The 22,584-nt window shown below is 40.5% G+C and overlaps 1 protein-coding gene across 1 annotated transcript; it reads left to right on the top strand.

Moving 5' to 3' along the window:
• LOC110437295 (spidroin-1-like) lies at positions 226 to 7,528 on the top strand. The gene is made up of 3 exons (XM_021465692.1): positions 226 to 682; positions 1,546 to 1,976; positions 7,430 to 7,528. The coding sequence occupies exons 1-3, from the start codon at positions 226 to 228 to the stop codon at positions 7,526 to 7,528; spliced, it is 987 nt and encodes a 328-aa protein (XP_021321367.1).

Raw genomic sequence — 22,584 nt, forward strand, 5'->3', positions numbered from 1 at the left:
GGAAGAGAGAGAGCCGGCCACCGGAGGGTGAAGAGACGGCGGCGGCGCCGCCATGGCCGCGGCGTGAAGCTCACCAGAGTCGGCGATTACAGCGCTACGGAGCACCATTCTCGCATCCGAGAACACCTGGAGAGAGAGGAAACTAAGGCGAGTTTGTTCCCGGCCTCGGCGTGGCCCGAGAGCTTCCCTACAAGGCGGCCGACGGAGGCGCCATTGAAGGCCCCAATGGAGCTCGTGGGGACGGCCCTAGAAAGCACCAAAACGCACGGGAGAAAGCCGAAGAGGGAGAGGGGAAGGGGGCGCGCTCACCACGGTGAAAATTGGAGGCGGATACGGCTCGGTTTGGCCGGACGGCGGACGGTGGATCACGGCGGCGCTCCGGCGGGTTATGCAACAGTTCACTGCGCTCTGCGCGAGAGTCGGAGCGGAAGAGAGAGCAAAATAGGAGCGAGAAGGCGGCTCGGGCTCAAGCGCGGCCAAAAGGGCAAGGCGCGGGGGAGGGAGAAGGATCGTGGGGAGCGGGGGCCTGCAGTTCTGAACCGAGAGAGAGGGAAGAGGGAGGAGGCGGTTGGAGGAGAAGGAGCTGACAGATGGGCCCCATCTGTCGGCGAGAGAGAGAGGGAGAGGGTGGGGGAGTTGGCCAGCTGGGCCTCGGCCCAGGAAGAGAAGAAGGGGGCGCAGCGTTTGGGCCCTGCAGGCCGAAAGGAGAAGGGGGAGGAGGGAAGAAAGATTTTCCTTTTCCTTTTTCAAACCAAATTTCCAAATATATTTTCAAATTGAGATTTTGAACAAATTGACATTTTTTTTAAAACAATCATCTTAATAAAAATGCACCAGCATGTGTGCAACAAAAATGTTATTCTAAACTTATATGAAATTTTAATTCCGCAAATTTATTTTTTTCCTATATTTTGATGCTCACCAAAATTAATCAATTTAAATCCAATTCATCTATTTTAAAGAAATAAATATTTTGGGTGTTACAGAATTCGAATTGTTTAACCAATTAAAGGATTATCTATTTATGAATTTTCAAATAATAAAAGGCAAGATAATATTTTAATTTGATTAAAACTGAGATGACGTCATGAACAATCTAAAAAATGACAAACCATGTCGAATTTATTAAATTTATCTATTTGATTATAACTCTAGCATGTTTATGCTTGAATATAAATTTATTAAATTTATCTATTTGATAGGACATAGCCCGTGAACTCGTTGATCACCTGGCCACCATGCGACTGGTTCTACGAGGAAAACACAAGAACGATTACACATAATGAGAATGAATAATTAAATAAATAAATAGCCAGTGAGCCACTAAGTACTAAACATATCACCATCTTACAGCTGTTCATAGCAAACAGGGGCGGTTATGGGGGTCCATAACTACCAACAATCAAATCTAGCAACGAAACTACTAGCTCCTACAACTCTAAGCATGAATCCAGCAATCAATTCTACAACCAAGTTCAGACACCAAGCAATTGAACCCCAGATTCGTGTATCGCAGTCAGCAACCGTGAGGGGAAATGCAATAAGGATGCGGGGCGGTCACGGCACTAACCTCTCACAGCTGCTCGTCGGTGAGCGCGTCCTCGAAGGCCTCCTCCTCTTCTTCCGCCGCCCTCGACGCCTCCCCGCCAGCGGCGGCGGCGGCGGCCGCCTCCTCGGGCGCCGCTGAAGACGAGGGGCGCGCCGCCTCCCTAGATCAAGCGGCAGGCGGAGGAGGAGGCGAAGACGAGGACGAGGCACGAGCGGAGGCCGGAGCGGCTGGGGCAGGGGCGGCCGGGCGGTCGACGGCAGGGTGGAGGGTGCAGGGGAGGCGGGGGCGCAGGGCGCAGGGGGTGCGGCGGGGCTGCGAGCGGTGTGCCGACGGCGGGAGTGCGGCGGCGGCGGCGCTGCGTGCGGGTGGAGCTGCTCCGTGCGTCCGCTCGGGTGGAGCTGCTGCGTGCGTCCGCTCCTGTGGTTGGGTTTTTCTTTTTTTTCAAGATAAGGTTTTGGCATATTATTGGTTAGCTTTTAGGTCTAAGTCCTTTGCCGACTGCTATGAGGTCAGGCAGTCGGTAAAGGCGTGGTATATTTTATTTACAAATATTCTTTGCCGACTGTTTGGATCTAGGGCAGTCGGCAAAGAATTGTTTTTTTCTAATTTCCTTTGCCGACTGCTATGTGGTCAGGCAGTCGGCAAAGACGCGGTATATTTTATTTACAAATATTCTTTGCCGACTGCCTGTATCTAGGGCAGTTGGCAAAGAATTTTTTTTTGTCTAATTTTTTTTATAGCTTCAACTTGCTCAAAAATTTTTGAAATTTTTATCGTAGCCTCCAAATGTAATAAAATGACACTTTAAAAAGTTTCGTAGTTTTTTTTACCTTTTTGGCTATATTTTGTTAATTTATTTCTTTTAATAGAATTGTCCACCATATAATCCAACTTTGAACTATAGCTGCATGAAATAATGAAACCTAGGCATTAGAAAAATGATATTCATGTTGAATAATGTATTTTTAGACCATATCCAAAAACTGACCCAAAATTTTGAAGTCCTTGTCCACAGAACATGATCATCCAAGTATGGTAGAAGTGACTTTTAATTATATAAAACTCAAAAGAAATCGGAAACTTACGAAACTTGTTGAGGTGTCATGTTATCACATGAGGAGCCTATGATAAATATTTGAAAAAATTTGGAGCAAGTTGTGACGTCAGATGTACAAAACTCAAACACTTGCGCATGTGATCAAATGTGATCATATTGGAAATGTCTGGTTTTTGTTCATCTGATACTGCAACTTGCTCCAAACTTTCTCATATTTTTTCTATAGGGTCCACATGTGATAACATTAAACCTCAAAAAGTTTTGTGATTTTTTGACTTTTTTGCTATATTTCATTAATTAATTTCTTTAAATTGATTTTTCCACTCAATAATCCTACTATGAACTATAGGTGCATGAAATAGTAAAACTTAGCCATTTGAAAAATAATATTCATGTTGAATAATGTATTTTTAGACCATATCCAAAAATTAACCCAAAATTTTGAAGTCCTTGTCCACGGAACATGATCTCTAAGTATGGTAGAAGTGACTTTTAATTATATAAAACTCAAAAGAAATCGGAAAATTACGAAACTTGGTGAGGTGTCATGTTATCACATGAGGAGCCTATGATAAATATTTGAAAAAATTTGGAGCAAGTTGTGACGTCAGATGTACAAAACCTAAACACTTGCGCATGTGATCACATGTGCTTGCTCCAAACTTTCTCAAATTTTTTCTATATGGTCCACATGTGATAACATTAAACCTCAAAAAGTTTTGTGATTTTTTGACTTTTTTGCTATATTTCATTAATTAATTTCTTTAAATTGATTTTTCCGCTACATAATCCTACTATAAACTATAGGTGCATGAAATATTAAAACTTAGCCATTCGAAAAATGATATTCATGTCAAATAAAGTATTTTTAGGCCATATCCAAAAACTAACCCAAAATTTTGAAGTCCTTGTCCACGAAACATGATCATCCAAGTGTGGTATAAGTGACTTTTAATTATATAAAACTCAAACGAAATCAGAAAATTACGAAACTTGTTGAGGTGTCCTGTTATCACATGAGGAGCCTATGATAGAATTTTTTAAAAAAATGGAGCAAGTTATGATGTTAGATGTACAAAACCCAAACACTGCGCATGTGATCATATTGGAAATGTGTGGTTTTTGTTCATCTGATACTGAACCTTGCTCCAAACACATTCAAATTTTTTCTATACGGTCCACATGTGATAACATTAAACCTCAAAAAGTTTTCTAATTTTTTGACTTTTTTTGCTATATTTCATTAATTAATTTCTTTAAATTGATTTTTCCACTCAATAATCCTACTTTGAACTATAGGTGCATGAAATAGTAAAACTTATCCATTTGAAAAATAATATTCATGTTGAATAATATATTGTTAGACCATATCCAAAAATTGACCTAAATATTTGAAGTTCTTGTCCACGGAACATGATCATCCAAGTGTGGTAGAAGTAGGGATGAAAACGGATCGGATACGGACGGATATCATCGATATCATATTTGTTTTCGTATTTGTGATCGAATTCGGATTCGAATACGGATAATGTCAACTATGTCGGATAAGATACTATTAGATGTCGACATCATAAATATACGATTTAAGTACTCGGATACGGATACGGTATCGGATGTTGAACATTCGGACTCGGATACGGACTGATCTGAATCCCTCTAAACGAATTCGGTCTCGAATACGATCGGAAAATATCCGTACCGTTTTCATCCCTAGGTAGAAGTGATTTTTAATTATATAAAATTCAAACAGAATAAGAAAAATTACAAAACTTGTTGAGGTGTCAAATTATCACATGAGGAGCCTATGATAAAATTTTTTAAAAAATGGAGCAAGTTATGATGTTAGATGTACAAAATCCAAACACTTCCGCATGTGATCACATGCGATCATATTGGAAATGTCTGGGTTTTGTTCATCTGATACTGCAACTTGCTCCAAACTTTCTCAAATTTTTTTATAGCTTCCACATGTAATAACATGACACCTCGTCATGTTTCATAATTTTTTGACTTTGTTTGAATTTTATATAATTAAAAATCACCTCTAACACACCTGGATGGTCATGTCCCGTGGATAAAGATATCAAAATTTTGGGTGAATTTCGGGAAACGACCTTAAAATAGACTCTCCAACTTGAATATCATTTTTCGAATGGCTAAGTTTCATTATTTGATGCACCTACAGTTCAAAGTAGTATTCTACGGTGGAAAATACAATTAGAAGAAATTAATTTACAAAATATAGCAAAAAGGGTCACAAAATCACGAAAGTTTATAAGGTTCACTCCTATTGCATGTGGAGGCTATGAAAAAGTTTGAGGAAGTTTGGAGTAAGTGACGACATCGAATGTCTAAAACTTAAATTCAAATTTCAAAAATAAAAAATTCTATCTTTGCCGACTGCCTAACGGCTTGGCAGGTGGCAAAGGGGATGGAGGTGGGCGCCGTAGGCTGCCCGCCACCTTTGCCACCAGCTTTTCTTTGCCACCTGCCAGGCAGTCGACAAAGGACGTCTTTGCCGACTGCCTTTCTTTGCCACCTGCCAGGATAGTTGGGCAGTCGGCAAAGAATCCTTTGCCGACTGCTTTTAAAAGCGGTCGGCAAAGAAAATGTTTGCCGACTGCCCTATCTTTGGCAGGTGGCAAAGGATTTTAGCAGTCAGCAAAGCTCCGTTTTCCTGTAGTGTATCGATCCTAAAATTCTCTTTCAACTATGTAAGCAGGTGGTAAGAGAAGATTCTAAAAGCTTACCAAATCAAGGAGAGAAGATGAGAACAAGGACTTTTAAAAATATGCAGCAAGGTAGAGACAAACAGAGATATAGTATATATGAAAATAGCAAGGTTTGTAGAGCAAGGATTTTATAGCAATTTCAAAACCTTAAGATGGCCAATTTCTAACTAGGCTTGCGTCCTACGGCCAGCATTGCTCTGATACCACTTTGTAATACCCGATTTTAAGGACAAAATCAGATACGCACCATATGTGAGTTTTAGAAGTCAAATCCCACATATAGCTACAAATAAGGGGTAATATCAAAAGACAATGCATAAATATATAACGTACTTAATATAAAAGATGTAACCTTTGATAGCAAACAGCGGATAGACAACTCCAAACTTCGGGTATTAACTTCTCTCTACAGGATCCAACTGACTGGTTAATCACAAGCCCAAAACTTCTCCTGAGGTGTGAGGGAAATTGCAAGAGTAAGCACATATCGTACTCATCAAGTATTACCAGGGATTCATGAGGCTCAATAAGCTCACACTGGTTTGACTGCATTTAGCTTTTAATAGTGGATAGCATGTTTAATCATTGGATAGCAAATATCAAGGTAGCATAATTAATCCCATAACCACATGATCAATGTATACAAGAATTAAGAATAACACATATAAACAATATAATAATCCATCATTTATCATCATTAATCATGTTCATCAGTGTCCATCTATTCCGTCAGTTTTCCGGGCCGCCCGTATCCATGGGCACGGCTAGTATACCGGATTTAACATTCTGCAGAGGTTCTACATCTTTACCCATGAGTCATGATTTACCCTTTCGCCCGAGGTTGCAAGTTTCTTAAGCCCCTTCCTAGGGAGGTCGGCAGGGATCACTATGAAGCCTTTCAAAAGTTCGTCTAACATGTTAGGGCCGCAAGGTTTCCTTTGCGCGCAGATATAGAGCCCCCCTTCTGATGGCATAATGACTCGTAGCCTATACACATACAGAGAGAGGCCACACTATACCCAAAACGGTTCAGCCACTCCGCCCTTTCGGGTAACCTCTAACAAGCTAGAAAAGGTCTTCATACTGAGCTAAAGCCAGAGCCATATAGCCCTCATGGTTGTACGAGTTGTCCCAGCTTTTGCCAAGGGATAAGTCCTTATGGAGGGTCAAGATCAATCCAGCAAAAGCCAGAGTTCTTTCCACCCTTTATATTCAAGTTGCTAGAAAGCTTATTTTATTGTTTATTTTATATCCAAACATTCGAGTTACAAGATCATGAATTATATTCAAGCACTAGCAAGAACTACCCCAAATGCATATCCAAATAGGTATCAAGGATTTCAAGACAACAATCATCTATGATTTTACTAGGGTTGTCAAGGTGGACACATGCATATGATATATGTATTAAAAGTGTGTAGGTAACAAGGATGGTCCCCAGTTATACTTGTCTTGATCAAAGCTCTCCTGAGTCTGCTGGTCTTCAAAGGCTTGGTCTTGCTCACCAACGTACGGCTCACCGTCTAATCCCGATCATCAATCAACAACACGCAATTCAATGTAGACAATCATACACGAAGCAAACAAGCTATAATTAGAACAATACAACAAACAGTGGTAAAACAAATATAAAAGTTTATCAAAATGTTCTACGCAGCGCTACAATCACACAAACGTAAAGTTCACGAAAATCGGAAATAACACGTAGAAGATATGAATTTTCCAATATTTCCTATAGAAAAATAATTAATTAAATGTTACTGCGAAAATAAAAAGTTTCAAAACAGAAAAATAATACTTCTAACATGTAGAGCTCGTAAATATGAATCTAACGAAATTTGAATGGACAAAAACTGAGTTAAAATGAATATTTTATGAGCAAAATAATTTCAGTGGCAAATCTGTGTATAACTGAAAACGTATTTTAACTTAAGCGACAGGGAATACGCCTTTGAACTCAAAACACGTATTTTCTCTGGCGCCTTGGACTGCGGGTTTCATTCTCAATTTTTCCAGGGTCTCTTTAGCAAATTGTGCACGCGAAGAGGTAACTTCTATTCCTATCCCTTGATCTTGCACCTAACGGCTCAGGACTCAACAGGGGAGAGCCAGGCGGCGGCCGGCTGGCGCTCTGGCCTCTGGCGCGGTGGCGCCATGGCTGGGCGAGCCGAGCTCGCCGGCGTCGACTGATTTCTTGATTCTGTGCACCAAAAGCAGAATCGAGTACACAAAAACATAGAGGGGCTTCACGCGAACTCACCCACGGGTTTTGTTTGGACCAGAGAGGGCTGGGAAAGGCTCGCGATGGCGCGATGGCGGTGGCTTGGTTTCTGTCTCGGCGAGATCCGAAACTCAGCACTCGAGGCAGCTAGGGCTTCTCGGGTTGCGATAGATGGCAAAAGGGGGTCGCGAGGGTGAGCACCAAGCTTTATAGGGCGTGGTTTTGATCTCCACACGCAAAAATCCCGGGAAACTCGGGATTACCTTCCGTGAACTGCTTGGACTCGACGAAGGAGAAGAGAAAGAAAGAACTGCGTCGCTGCGGGGGGGGGGGGTCCCAGGCGTCAGCTCGATAGGGGCAGATAGGGAGTCACTGCCAAGCGAGACCGGACGGTCAGCGGCTCAGGGAGCGGGCCAGGGCGTCAGTGAAAGAAGGGAGCGGGGAGGGCACGCCTGCTGCCTTGCTTGGGCCGCAGCAAGCTGGGCCGGGGTGGGAAAGCAAGGCCGAAAGAGGGAGAAGGGGTTCTGTCTCTTTTTTATTATTTTTTTATTATTTTCCTTTCTTTTATTCCAAAGCCATTTTAAAATCTCTTTGAAATATTTTTGAACTTTAGTCAAACCACTCATGTCAACAAAAATTAATGCAGAAGCATGAATGCGCAACAAGTTGCTAAGCCCTATGATAATTTTTAATTTAATGAAAATATTATTTTCCTATGTTTCATGAGCACAAAAATTCATAAATAAATCATTTTTTCACCTATTTTTAAAATGAGCAAATTTTAGGGTGTTACAAATCTACCTCCCTTAAAATGAATCTCGTCCTCGAGATTCGAAAGAGGCATGGATTCCAAAAGAGAGACAGGAACAAGATCTTTAAATACTCTTTCATCTTCACAACTTGCATACCATAGGAAAACACTTATCTCTCATTGTCATAACTCGTGAACCAATTTTTCCGTAGAATATCTATTACTCATAATTGATCAAAATCTTTCTTGACTACTAGCTTTTGACTTATACAACTCAACGAGATGATAACTTAGCATGGATTAGCCTCCTCAGGTAGGAGTGAACCACCCAGATACTCAATTCTTTTTGGACGCTACACATCATAGTCTTTTAAATTTGCTTGTACCAAGTCTCTTAATCCAAGGTTACTTTCATCACTAAGTTCCAACTATTAGTACCTTTATCACAGTTGAGTTGCTTCACTCTCACATCCCACATATAACTTCGTAAACTTTGGTGTCATCTAATCCTCATACACAACTCTTAATCCATGAGTATCAGTAATGATATAAACCTCCATTAGTATTAGCACACTCCAAATGGAATGATATCTTGAAACAAACCAACATACCAAGCACTTGATGTCCTTGTAGATGTTCTAGTCATTAACCACTTCTTCTCTTGTAACTTCTTTAATTAGGCCACCCCCTTAAGAAAAGTCAACTAGGGGACACAAGAAAGGTAGCTTGCATATTTTCCAGACAACTTAACTAATATTGAGAACTTCTGACATCCCAAAGAACTCATGTACAGAGAACAAACAGGTATCCTGAAATTTTCCCATGATATGAAAACTCCAACGTAGTAAAACAGGTATAACTCTTATTATGTTAATCCAATAGAGTTGTAGCTTATACCGTTAGAAGACTTATGAAATTCTCTATAACTTTCATGTAGAAGACCTCCTTAGGTTCTGTCTTTGAGCTTAGGTAAAATAGCCAAACATATTATCCATCCTGATAATGTCTCAGCAAAGGTGCAGTAACTTCCAGAAGTTATATCTCGAGCTACTTAACTCATCTAGAGATGATCCTTACATATTTGAAAATATTAGAAAATCCTCTACAACTTTCGTATACAACTTTTTCCCAGATTCTGAAGTTAATTTAGCTGAAATTGGGAATTACCAGGTCTGTCCAGATTTGGAAACAGAACAGAAACATCCAATTGTAAATATCCTATCTCAGGTTCTACTCATCCAAATAAGTTCCAGCTTATACCGTTGGAAAGCTTAGCAAATTGTCTATAACTTTTGTATAGAACACTTTTCCAAATTCTATAGTTATGTTTGTCTCAAACTCAAACAGCAAGTAACCGAAACTGGTCCAGATCTCTTGACAGCACAACTATATTATCTTATGATTTTTGTAACTTTCAAACCATAATAGCTATGAGGGTGATTCTTGCGGTCATTGAAAGATCTTGAAGTCTAGTTGTTTACAAAATAAATTTGATAAACTTTGAACAATCAGAACTTGAGATACACCAGTATTATTGCAGACTGCTCCATAAATCAGCGAGGGATGGAAACAGGAGATAGCCAAACCCAACTACTTTTTTCATTAATCCTTATGCCTTAGGCCTATGAACTAATAAAATTGTGAGTAAATCCCACAAGATCATTGCACTCATTACAAAGATCCAAATCAAGCATAAACATAATAACAAACCAACTAAGCATTAAAGATTCACACTTCACTCAACTTGCGATACTATCGTTCTCTTTGCCGACTGCCTTTTTTGGCTGGTGGCAAAGAGCTCTTTGCCGACTGCTTTTTTTGGCAGGTGGCAAAGGGCTCTTTGCCGACTGTCTTTATTGGCAGGTGGCAAAGCTGTTATTGTTCATGAGATTTCAGCTTTGCCACCTGCTTTCCACGTGGCAGGTGGCAAAGCTGGAATAAGTAAAATTTCCACCTGTTTTTTTTTATTTTGTATCACAAATATGATTATATAACTAGAATTCACATATATCACACAGATCCACATATATATCACACAAATCCACATATATAGCACACATAAACCATAATAAATGAGTTCAACAAGTCCATCATCCAACAAATCATACTAAGTGTGCAAAACCAACATCAAACATCCAACATGGTGTGCAAAACCAACATCAAACAACCTACAAAGTAGAAGAACCACATAGCTAGTCACGCGTCCTGCGACCCGTCGCCACCGTGGTGTGAAGAGCTCCCAGCTGGCCACAAAGGCCACGAAGACGGTCCAATCTGCGGTGCGCTGCTGTACACCCACCCAGATCCGACCTGCTGGGCAGGCGGAGGGTCGCTACCCAACCCGGAGGCCCCCGCCTGTGTAAGCCTAGGAGGAACGCCACCTGGTTCCACCTGGCCTGGAGAAAGGCCATGTGGAGTCGGGTTTAAACCTGCCGACGGTGGCTGCATAGAGAAGTGATGTCATTAGTACATGTGGGATAGCCGTACAAACGAAAACAATAGATAGACTGCTAGAAACTCACCGGAGTCCCTAAAGGGCTAGGAACAGAGGGTGGAGCAAGAACAGGGGGTAGAGCGAAGAAAGAAGCTGGCAACGGAGGACATCTGAAACCAGACCCTAAAAGAAGCTGGCAAACTCTTTCATCTGACGCGCCGAGTGCTCCTGGATAGCCTCCAACTGCCGCCGATGGGCCTCCTGCTGGGCCGCCAGCTGCTGCCGATGAGCCTCCTCTTGGGCCGCCTGTTGGGCCCGTAGCTCGGCCAGCTGGGACTGCAATATTACACTTGTGATGTTTAAACAATGCATAAGGAAAGCTACATATGTAAATCCAATAAACGACAAATAGTTACCTGAACCACCGCCATCATCTGCGTAGAGCTTGGCCGCCGAGGCTGTATGGGGACGTCCGATGAGGTCATGCTGTCTGATCGACGAACCTCACGAAGGGTGGGAACGGTGGCCGGGTCGATTACGCTGTGGGCAAGAAAGTACCGCCCATGCTGCTTCCCTCCTCCCGTCCTCATCAGGACGTCCGTGTCAAGGGGCTCGGTGGCCGGATCATAGGCCTCACCATGGCGCTTGCGAACTGCCTTGGTGTACTGGACGACCTTCTCGTAGGCGTTCGGGTTGGTGAACGCGTCGGCCCTCTTCGCCGGGTCGTAGATGTTCTCCGGATCTGTCGCTTTGCCCTGGTGAGATAGGACATAGCCCGTGAACTCGTTGATCACCTGGCCACCATGCCACTGGGTCTACGAGGAAAACACAAGAACGATTACACGTAATGAGAATGAATAATTAAATAAATAAATAGCCAGTGAGCCACTAAGTACTAAACATATGACCATCTTACAGCTGTTCATAGCAAACAGGGGCGGTTTTGGGGGTCCATCACTACCAACAATCAAATCTAGTAACGAAACTACTAGCCACTACAACTCTAAGCATGAATCCAGCAATCAATTCTACAACCAAGTTCAGACACCAAGCAATTGAACCCCAGATTCGTGTATCGCAGTCAGCAACCGTGAGGGGAAATGCAATAAGGATGCGGGGCGGTCACGGCACTAACCTCTCACAGCTGCTCGTCGGTGAGCGCGTCCTCGAAGGCCTCCTCCTCTTCTTCCGCCGCCCTCGACGCCTCCCCGCCAGCGACGGCGGCGGCGGCCGCCTCCTCGGGCGCTGCTGAAGACGAGGGGCGCGCCGCCTCCCCGGATCAAGCGGCGGGCGGAGGAGGAGGCGAAGACGAGGACGAGGCACGAGCGGAGGCCGGAGCGGCCGGGGCAGGGGCGGCCGGGCGGTCGACGGCGGGGTGGAGGGTGCAGGGGAGGCGGGGGCGCAGGGCGCAGGGGGTGCGGCGGGGCTGCGAGCGGTGTGCCGACGACGGGAGTGCGGTGGCGGCGGCGCTGCGTGCGTCCGCTCGGGTGGAGCTGCTGCGTGCGTCCGCTCCTGTGGTTGGGTTTTTCTTTTTTTTCAAGATAAGGTTTTGGCATATTATTGGTTAGCTTTTAGGTCTAAGTCCTTTACCGACTACTATGAGGTCAGACAGTCGGTAAAGGCGCGATATATTTTATTTACAAATATTCTTTGCCGACTGTTTGGATTTAGGGCAGTCGGCAAAGAATTGCTTTTTGTCTAATTTCCTTTGCCGACTGCTATGAGGTCAGGCAGTCGGCAAAGACGCGGTATATTTTATTTACAAATATTCTTTGCCGACTGCCTGTATCTAGGGCAGTTGGCAAAGAATTTTTTTTTGTCTAATTTTTTTATAGCCTCAACTTGCTCAAAATTTTTTGAAATTTTTATCATAGCCTCCAAATGTAATAAAATGACACTTCAAAAAGTTTCGTGGTTTTTTACCTTTTTGGCTATATTTTGTTAATTTATTTCTTTTAATTGAATTGTCCACCATATAATCCAACTTTGAACTATAGGTGCATGAAATAATAAAACCTAGGCATTAGAAAAATGATATTCATGTTGAATAATGTATTTTTAGACCATATCCAAAAACTGACCCAAAATTTTGAAGTCCTTGTCCACAGAACATGATCATCCAAGTATGGTAGAAGTGACTTTTAATTATATAAAACTCAAAAGAAATCGGAAACTTACGAAACTTGTTGAGGTGTCATGTTATCACATGAGGAGCCTATGATAAATATTTAAAAAAATTTGGAGCAAGTTGTGAAGTCAGATGTACAAAACTCAAACACTTGCGCATGTGATCAAATGTGATCGTATTGGAAATGTCTTGTTTTTGTTCATCTGATACTGCAACTTGCTCCAAACTTTCTCAAATTTTTTCTATAGGGTCCACATGTGATAACATTAAACCTCAAAAAGTTTTGTGATTTTTTGACTTTTCTGCTATATTTCATTAACTAATTTCTTTAAATTGATTTTTCCACTCAATAATCCTACTATGAACTATAGGTGTATGAAATAGTAAAACTTAGCCATTTGAAAAATAATATTCATGTTGAATAATGTATTTTTAGACCATATCCAAAAATTAACCCAAAATTTTGAAGTCCTTGTCCACGGAACATGATCATCTAAGTGTGGTAGAAGTGACTTTTAATTATATAAAACTCAAAATAAATCGGAAAATTACGAAACTTGGTGAGGTGTCATGTTATCACATGAGGAGCCTATGATAAATATTTGAAAAAATTTGGAGCAAGTTGTGACGTCAGATGTACAAAACCTAAACACTTGCGCATGTGATCACATGTGCTTGCTCCAAACTTTCTCAAATTTTTTCTATATGGTCCACATGTGATAACATTAAACCTCAAAAAGTTTTGTGATTTTTTGACTTTTTTGCTATATTTCATTAATTAATTTCTTTAAATTGATTTTTCCGCTACATAATCCTACTATAAACTATAGGTGCATGAAATATTAAAACTTAGCCATTCGAAAAATGATATTCATGTCGAGTAAAGTATTTTTAGGCCATATCCAAAAACTAACCCAAAATTTTAAAGTCCTTGTCCACGAAACATGATCATCCAAGTGTGGTATAAGTGACTTTTAATTATATAAAACTCAAACGAAATCGGAAAATTACGAAACTTGTTGAGGTGTCATGTTATCACATGAGGAGCCTATGATAAAATTTTGAAAAAAAATTGGAGCAAGTTATGATGTTAGATGTACAAAACCCAAACACTGCGCATGTGATCATATTGGAAATGTGTGGTTTTTGTTCATCTGATACTGAACCTTGCTCCAAACACATTCAAATTTTTTCTATAGGGTCCACATGTGATAACATTAAACCTCAAAAAGTTTTCTGATTTTTTGACTTTTTTTGCTATATTTCATTAATTAATTTCTTTAAATTGATTTTTCCACTCAATAATCCTACTTTGAACTATAGGTGCATGAAATAGTAAAACTTATCCATTTGAAAAATAATATTCATGTTGAATAATATATTGTTAGACCATATCCAAAAATTGACCTAAATATTTGAAGTTCTTGTCCACGGAACATGATCATCTAAGTGTGGTAGAAGTGATTTTTAATTATATAAAATTCAAACAAAATAAGAAAAATTACAAAACTTGTTGAGGTGTCATATTATCACATGAGGAGCCTATGATAAAATTTTGAAAAAAATGGAGCAAGTTATGATGTTAGATGTACAAAATCCAAATACTTCCGCATGTGATCACATGCGATCATATTGGAAATGTCTGGGTTTTGTTCATCTGCTGCAACTTGCTCCAAACTTTCTCAAATTTTTTTATAGCTTCCACATGTAATAACATGACACCTCGTCATGTTTCGTAATTTTTCGACTTTGTTTGAATTTTATATAATTAAAAATCACCTCTAACACACCTGGATGGTCATGTCCCGTGGACAAAGATATCAAAATTTTGGGTGAGTTTCGGGAAACGACCTTAAAATAGACTCTCCAACTTGAATATCATTTTTCGAATGGCTAAGTTTCATTATTTGATGCACCTGCAGTTCAAAGTAGGATTCTACGGTGGAAAATACAATTAAAAGAAATTAATTTACAAAATATAGCAAAAAGGGTCTCAAAATCACGAAAGTTTATAAGGTTCACTCCTATTGCATGTGGAGGCTATGAAAAAAGTTTGAGGAAGTTTGGAGTAAGTGACGACATCGAATGTCTAAAACTTAAATTCAAATTTCAAAAATAAAAAAATTCTATCTTTGCCGACTGCCTAACGGCTTGGCAGGTGGCAAAGGGGATGGAGGTGGACGCCGTAGGCTGCCCGCCACCTTTGCCACGAGCTTTTCTTTGCCACCTGCCAGGCAGTCGACAAAGGACGTCTTTGCCGACTGCCTTTCTTTGCCACCTGCCAGGATAGTTGGGCAGTCGGCAAAGAATCCTTTGCCGACTGCTTTTAAAAGCGGTCGGCAAAGAAAATGTTTGCCGACTGCCCTATCTTTGGCAGGTGGCAAAAGATTTTAGCAGTCGGCAAAGCCCAATTTTCCTGTAGTGTATCGATCCTAAAATTCTCTTTCAACTATGTAAGCAGGTGGTAAGGGAAGATTCTAAAAGCTTACCAAATCAAGGAGAGAAGATGAGAACAAGGACTTTTAAAAATATGCAACAAGGTAGAGACAAATAGAGATATAGTATATATGAAAATAGCAAGGTTTGTAGAGCAAGGATTTTATAGCAATTTCAAAACCTTAAGATGGCCAATTTCTAACTAGGCTTGCATCCTACGGCCAGCATTGCTCTGATACCACTTTGTAATACCCGATTTTAAGGACAAAATCAGATACGCACCATATGTGAGTTTTAGAAGTCAAATCCCACATATAGCTACAAATAAGGGGTAATATCAAAAGACAATGCATAAATATATAACGTACTTAATATAAAAGATGTAACCTTTGATAGCAAACAGCGGATAGACAACTCCAAACTTCGAGTATTAACTTCTCTCTACAGGATCCAACTAACTGGTTGATCACAAGCCCAAAACTTCTCGTGGGGTGTGGGAGAAATTGCAATAGTGAGCACATATCGTACTCATCAAGTATAACCAGGGGTTCATGAGGCTCAATAAGCTGACACTGGTTTGACTGCATTTAGCTTTTAATAGTGGATAGCATGTTTAATCATTGGATAGCAAATATCAAGGTAGCATAATTAATCCCATAACCACATGATCAATGTATACAAGAATTAAGAATAACACATATAAACAATATAATTCCATCATTTATCATCATTAATCATGTTCATCAGTGTCCATCTATTCCGTCAGTTTTCCGGGCCGCCCGTATCCGTGGGCACGGCTAGTATACCAGATTTAACACTCTGCAGAGGTTGTACATCTTTGCCCATGAGTCATGATTTACCCTTTTGCCTGAGGTTGCAAGTGTCTTAAGCCCCTTCCTAGGGAGGTCGGCAGGGTTCACTATGAAGCCTTTCAAAAGTTCGTCTAACATGTTAGGGCCACAAGGTTTTCTTTACGCGCAGATATAGAGCCCCCCTTCCGATGGCATAATGACTCATAGCCCATACACATACAGATAGAGGCCACACTATACCCAAAACGGTTCAGCCCCTCCGCCCTTTCGGATAACCTCTAACAAGCTAGAAAAGGTCTTCATACTGAGCTAAAGTCAGAGCCATATAGCCCTCATGGTTGTACGAGTTATCCCAACTTTTGCCAAGGGATAAGTCCTTATAGAGGGTCAAGATCAATCCAGCAAAAGCCAGAGTTCTTTCCACCTTTTATATTCAAGTTGCTAGAAAGCTTATTTTATTGTTTATTGTATATCCAAACATTCATGTTACAAGATCATGGATTATATTCAAGCACTAGCAAGAACTACCCCAAATGCATATCCAAATAGGTATCAAGGATTTCAAGACAACAATCATCTATGATTTTACTAGGGTTGTCAAGGTGGACACATACATATGATATATGTATTAAAAGTGTGTAGGTAACAAGGATGGTCCCCAGTTATACTTGCCTTGATCAAAGCTCTCCTGAGCCTGCTGGTCTTCAAAGGCTTGGTCTTGCTCACCAACGTACGACTCACCGTCTAATCCCAATCATCAATCAACAACACGCAATTCAATGTAGACAATCATACACGAAGCAAACAAGCTATAATTAGAACAATACACCAAACAGTAGTAAAACAAATATAAAAGTTTATCAAAATGTTCTACGCAGCGCTACAATCACACAAACGTAAAGTTCACGAAAATCGGAAATAACACGTAGAAGATATGAATTTTCCAAGATTTACTATAGAAAAATAATTAACTAAATGCTACTGCGAAAATAAAAAGTTTCAAAACAGAGAAATAATACTTCTAAGATGTAGAGCTCGTAAATATGAATCTAACAAAATTTGAATGGACAAAAACTGAGTTAAAATGAATATTTTATGAGCAAAACAATTTCAGTGGCAAATCTGCGAATAACTGAAAACGTATTTTAACCTAAGCGACAGGGAATACGCCTTTGAACTCGAAACAGGTATTTTTCTCTCCCGCCTAGGACTGCGGGTTTCATTCTCAATTTTTCTAGGGTCTCTTTAGCAAATTGTGCACGCGAAGAGGTAACTTCTATTCCTGTCCCTTGATCTTGCATCTAACGGCTCAGAACTCAACAGGGGTGAGCCAGGCGGTGGCCGGCCTGCGCTCTGGCCTCCGGCGCGGTGGCGCCATGGCTGGGCGAGCCGAGCTCACCGGCATCGACTGATTTCTCGATTCTGTGCACCAAAAGCAGAATCGAGTACACAGAAACATAGAGGGGCTTCACGCGAACTCACCCACGGGTTTTGTTTGGACCAGAGAGGGCTGGGGAAGGCTCGCGACGGCGGCGGCTTGGTTTCTGTCTCGGCGAGATCCAAAACTCAGCGCTCAAGGCAGCTAGGGCTTCTCGGGGTCCGATAGATGGCAAAAGGGGGTCGCGAGGGTGAGCACCAAGATTTATAGGGCGCGGTTTTGATCTCCACACGCAAAAATCCCGAGAAACTCGGGATTACCTTCCGTGACCTGCTTGGACTCGACGAAGGAGAAGAGAAAGAAAGAACTGCGTCGCTGCAGGGGGTCCCAGGCATCAGCTCGATAGGGGGAGATAGGGAGTCACTGCCAAGCGGGACCGGACGGTCAGCGGCTCAGGGAGCGGGCCAGGGCGTCAGTGAAAGAAGGGAGCGGGGAGGGCACGCCTGCTGCCTTGCTTGGGCCGCAGCAAGCTAGGCCAGGGTGGGAAAGCAAGGCCGAAAGAGGGAGAAGGGGTTCTGTCTCTTTTTTATTATTATTATTTAATTTTCCTTTCTTTTATTCCAAAGCCATTTTAAAATCTCTTTGAAATATTTTTGAACTTTAGTCAAACCACTCATGTCAACAAAAATTAAAGCAGAAGCATGAATGCACAACAAGTTGCTAAGCCCTATGATAATTTTTAATTTAATGAAAAATATTATTTTCCTATGTTTCATGAGCACAAAAATTCATAAATAAATCATTTACACCTATTTTTAAAATGAGCAAATTTTAGGGTATTACACTATCTAAACAAGACTAGATCTATAAGAACTAGTCTCTCCTAATTGTTACATCTAACCCTAACTTGAAGTATTGAAATGAAGCTCTAAAGGATTGGATCTGCTCTCCAGGGGCCTGCCTCTTTATTTATAGCCTCGTGGGGTTGTTGACGGTCGATAACTTCAATTTTTATTAGAACTTTAGACCCAAAAGAAAACATGAATACACACTACTATAGGGTTTAAACTAACAATTTCCATGACTTTTGCATATTCTGTATTTTTTAGGGTTTATTTCACAAAGAGCTGAAAAGAGAGATTCTAGTGTATATTTACCATGAAACTCATCCATCCCGAAAAACATCACGAGAAGACTTAGGAAGGGTCTAGATGACACCCGAAGGAAGGAGAGCCACGGAGGAGGAAAGGTGGGGTCGGCTGGCCCCCACCCTGGGGCTGGTCGGCACCCTATTTCGCCCGATGCCCGCCGCCTTCTAGAGTCTTCCTCCTACGAATCCTTGGAAGCCAAGCAAAGTATCCCTCTGTCAATTTTTAAGTCGGTTTGATCCGACGGTGCACACAAGATGAAGATATGGATCGCTGATGTGGCGGTTCCTTTCCCCCTACTCCACCTCGGCCTATATAATGACGCCCAAGGCTCCCCCCAAGAGGCATTCTACACCTCGGTGCTTCATATTCTCTACATAATTAGGGTTAGGGTCCCTCTAGTTGATCTAGTTCTAGTTCATCTAGATCTAGTTCATCTAGATGTAGCAATTAGGAGAGACTAGTTCTTCTAGATCTAGTCTTGTTTAGAGATTAGAGAGATTAAGTAGAGCAGTAGATATTCTAGAGGAGTTCCGTCCTGTCGGTGCTTCTTCGTGGCTATTTTTGTCTGGATTTAGTTCCCTCGCCTGGAGCTGCGTTCTAAGGTACTTTTGTACTTACCCTTCTGGTTTAAGTAAGCAACTTGTTTTTATTCATTCTTTGGTTCACAACTCATATTGAGTGCTTTGATCTTGGTCGTAACTTGGTTGAAGTAGTATTTTGTAGTGTAGGCGTGGTGCCTAGGCTAGGTTTACTTGTGAATGTCCCCTGATCAGCCGGATAGTGGTAGTTTGCGTAGGTGATAGCTGCGTTGATTCCTCTGTAGTCCACTTCGTGTTGATAGGATTGATAGGCTTATAGGTGCGTGATAGGGGATTACTCTGATTCTTCCCCTATTCGAGTTACTTGCCTGATAAGACAGTATTATACAAAGTTTACCGGAGTCGAAACCAGAGTGCATTAGTTATTTCCTTTTTCGTGATATGATCTAGCCTAATTGTAGGGTTAAGTCTATATACTATGTCATCATCACAAGTCTTCCCTGTGGATACGATATTTAAAACCTCCGGGTAAAATGTGACACTGGTATGATATCTGTGCGCTTGCGGATAATCCTACTTAAATCTACTTAAATGGAGTGCAGTTAATTTATATCAACAAGCATTTTTGGTGCCGTTGCCGGGGAATGGTTTGCTGATTTTGACTTAGTTTAGCTTAATCTTGTAGTATACTTTTATCTTTTCCTGTTTTTATCCCAGTCTCTTCATTATTTTTGTGTTCATCCTTATGGATGTTTTTAATTCTATTGCTATTTATCTTTATGGCATGTGCAAGAGCTTAAAGCATAAACCTTATCATAATATCTATAAGCTATGCCCATGTCTACATAATATAATAAACCCTTCTTAAATTTATCATGGGATCATTAATCCTGACCTTCGTTTGCTAGGCCCCATGTTTATTCCACATTGGGATCTTACCAAGAGTTATAAGGAATCCCTTGATTTATCTTCTCGAGAGTTCTTTCTTATCTTTTTAAAAAGCAAGAGTTTATGCTCAAAAGAGTTGCTCTGGCTATTTCTGAACTCCCCAAAAGAAGAAAAGGATTTATTATCCAAACTAGAAACAAAAGTCTTGATAACTAAAATACAATCACATCATTCCTAAGATTTAGCTATCAATCGTAAACCTTGAAATTCCACTTTAATGATTTAGACTTCCAGTTAGCCAAGATGCTCATAAATCAATGCATATCAGATCTTCTTATAAGAGTATCTTGGGAAAAGCATCATCAATTTCCTTTCCTTCCTAAAAAGACATTGGGAAGAATTCAAGGATGGCATGCCAAGTGATGCCATAGAAGGAGAGCCAAGCCACTTAGAAATAAATTCTATCTTCTCCCCTTCTATGCCCATATTAAATGTCTTTGAACCCCATCCTTGACCCAATAAATCTTTTTATGCTCCTTCTACTAAACTTTATAATGACCCTAGAAATCCATCAAGACATCCTAAGAATAGGAGTCATGAAAATTATAGGAATACCCAAGAAGAGCAACAACAATAGCCGGAACACATAGAACATATTAGAAATACATATGCTATTGTCAAAGAATGGAAGAAGATGAAGTTTTAGCACTAGCATCTGAACTTGGTCTAAATTCAAATGTTAAGCTTAAATCAATTTCTTTAATAAGCATAACTCACCCAAGTTTAGAAGAAAGCTTTAGACAAGACCAACCTTAGGGACATCAATTCATGGGAAATCCTAGAAAATAAAATATCTAATAAATGTCATAGGCATAAAATAATAGAGACAAACTTATTGCCTATATACAACCATGAAGAGACACCCTTGGAGTTTGAAAAGGGTGATCATATTGTCGAGCATGTGAATTATTTCATTAAAAACCCTATCAGACCCATGCTCATATGAGAAATCTCCTGGATCAATTAATCTCTAATATTATCACACATGAGATCCTCAACCCCTTTATTCTACCTATTCATAAAATCATTAAGAGGGTGGTTCTAGACACATATGTTTACCATAAATATTGCAGATCTCATTGTGGTGAATAATACACTTAGAGTGGTGTTGGAAGGGAAACCACTTCGCCAAACCATATCTTGAAGGTTTCCCAAGGACAAGCTTAGTGTCCTAAAACAAGCACTGTTTAGACCATGACATGAATGTTCTTCTAGTGTGCTACCCTTGTTAATTGAGCATAGAATTATAATTATAAAAATATTCCTTCGGGTATTCTTGTCACTAACCCTCCAAGATTAGAGCAATAAGATCAAAGGAGTGACAAATGCAATGTATGTCCAACCAATCATTATGCAACATTGAATTACTTTCATCCAATCTTGATTTTTGAAAAAAGTCAAGCTCGGGGGATATGCTTTCATAGATATATCTCTTGCAATGTTGCTATTATATCTTGGTTGTCCCTACTTTTAAGATATGCTCAATTTGCTAAACAATAATCATGCTCTTTCATCTCCATTTGAATAACACTCTATAAACTTTCTTGTTACCTTTGTTTCCAATAGTATCCTTAAGGTTTGGAGTTTTTTCATACACCTTTTGAATTAGGCATGGTGCTTCGTTTAAACTGTTTTCTTGAGTTATAATTAGACGAGGTGTTTAGTTTGATTCTTGAACTAAGAGGTGTGTTGATTTTTACTTTCAAAGGCTTTTTGAAATAAGCGTGGTGCTTAGGTTAAAATGTCTTCCTAAATCAAATTAGATGTGGTGTCTAGGTTGATTTTTGAGCCGATAGTATGCTGTAGTAGATATTAGAATATTTTGTTAGACTAACCCCTGTAGGAAAACTTCTAAATTAAAATTGGGAAAGTCCTGAGATGAACTCACACTGGAGATGAAGAGATACAATAATTTTGCATAGGATACAACTCACTCATAGCTAAGAAGAAAGAAGGATTGATAAGAAAAGAGCATGCAACGTTCTGCACTCTCACCTATGAGGTCGAGAAGGAAGGCCAACTCCTCTACCTAATCCAACCCAGTCGTTCCTCATCGCTCCACACGCTGGTTTGCAATCCCTAAATCCACTATTACTTTATTTATATAAGTTTAAGCTGATTCATAATGCCTATATTTAAGAATCAAAACATAAGATGGGAAAATAAATTCAAACCCTTAGAAAGAAGTAATAAATGTGCTATGCTAAGTATGCTCAAGCAAATTCCTTTTTATAGCATAGAAAGTGACCCTTAGCTGTGTTACAACAATGCCCTTGTCATTACTTGTATATTCCTTTGGGTATGTATTGTCCACTAATCTGTTGTAGGCATAATAATGACTAGAGGGAAAAGAGTCAACAGATTAAAGAAGTAAAATATGGCAAAAGAATGAGTGCAACAGAGGAGACAAGATGTCTATGAACAACTCAAGGTGCAAGAGGAAGGACC

The sequence above is a fragment of the Sorghum bicolor genome, chromosome 7 (assembly GCF_000003195.3).
Source record: "Sorghum bicolor cultivar BTx623 chromosome 7, Sorghum_bicolor_NCBIv3, whole genome shotgun sequence".
Classification (NCBI taxonomy): domain Eukaryota; kingdom Viridiplantae; phylum Streptophyta; class Magnoliopsida; order Poales; family Poaceae; genus Sorghum; species Sorghum bicolor.

Coding starts and splice junctions, on each gene's coding strand:
- LOC110437295 (XM_021465692.1), top strand. CDS start 226: ATGGAGCTCGTGGGGACGGCCCTAGAAAGCACCAAAACGCACGGGAGA. Junction 683..1,545: donor AGAGAAGAAGGGGGCGCAGC/GTTTGGGCCCTG, acceptor AAATGCAATAAG/GATGCGGGGCGGTCACGGCA. Junction 1,977..7,429: donor GCGTCCGCTCCTGTGGTTGG/GTTTTTCTTTTT, acceptor CTAACGGCTCAG/GACTCAACAGGGGAGAGCCA.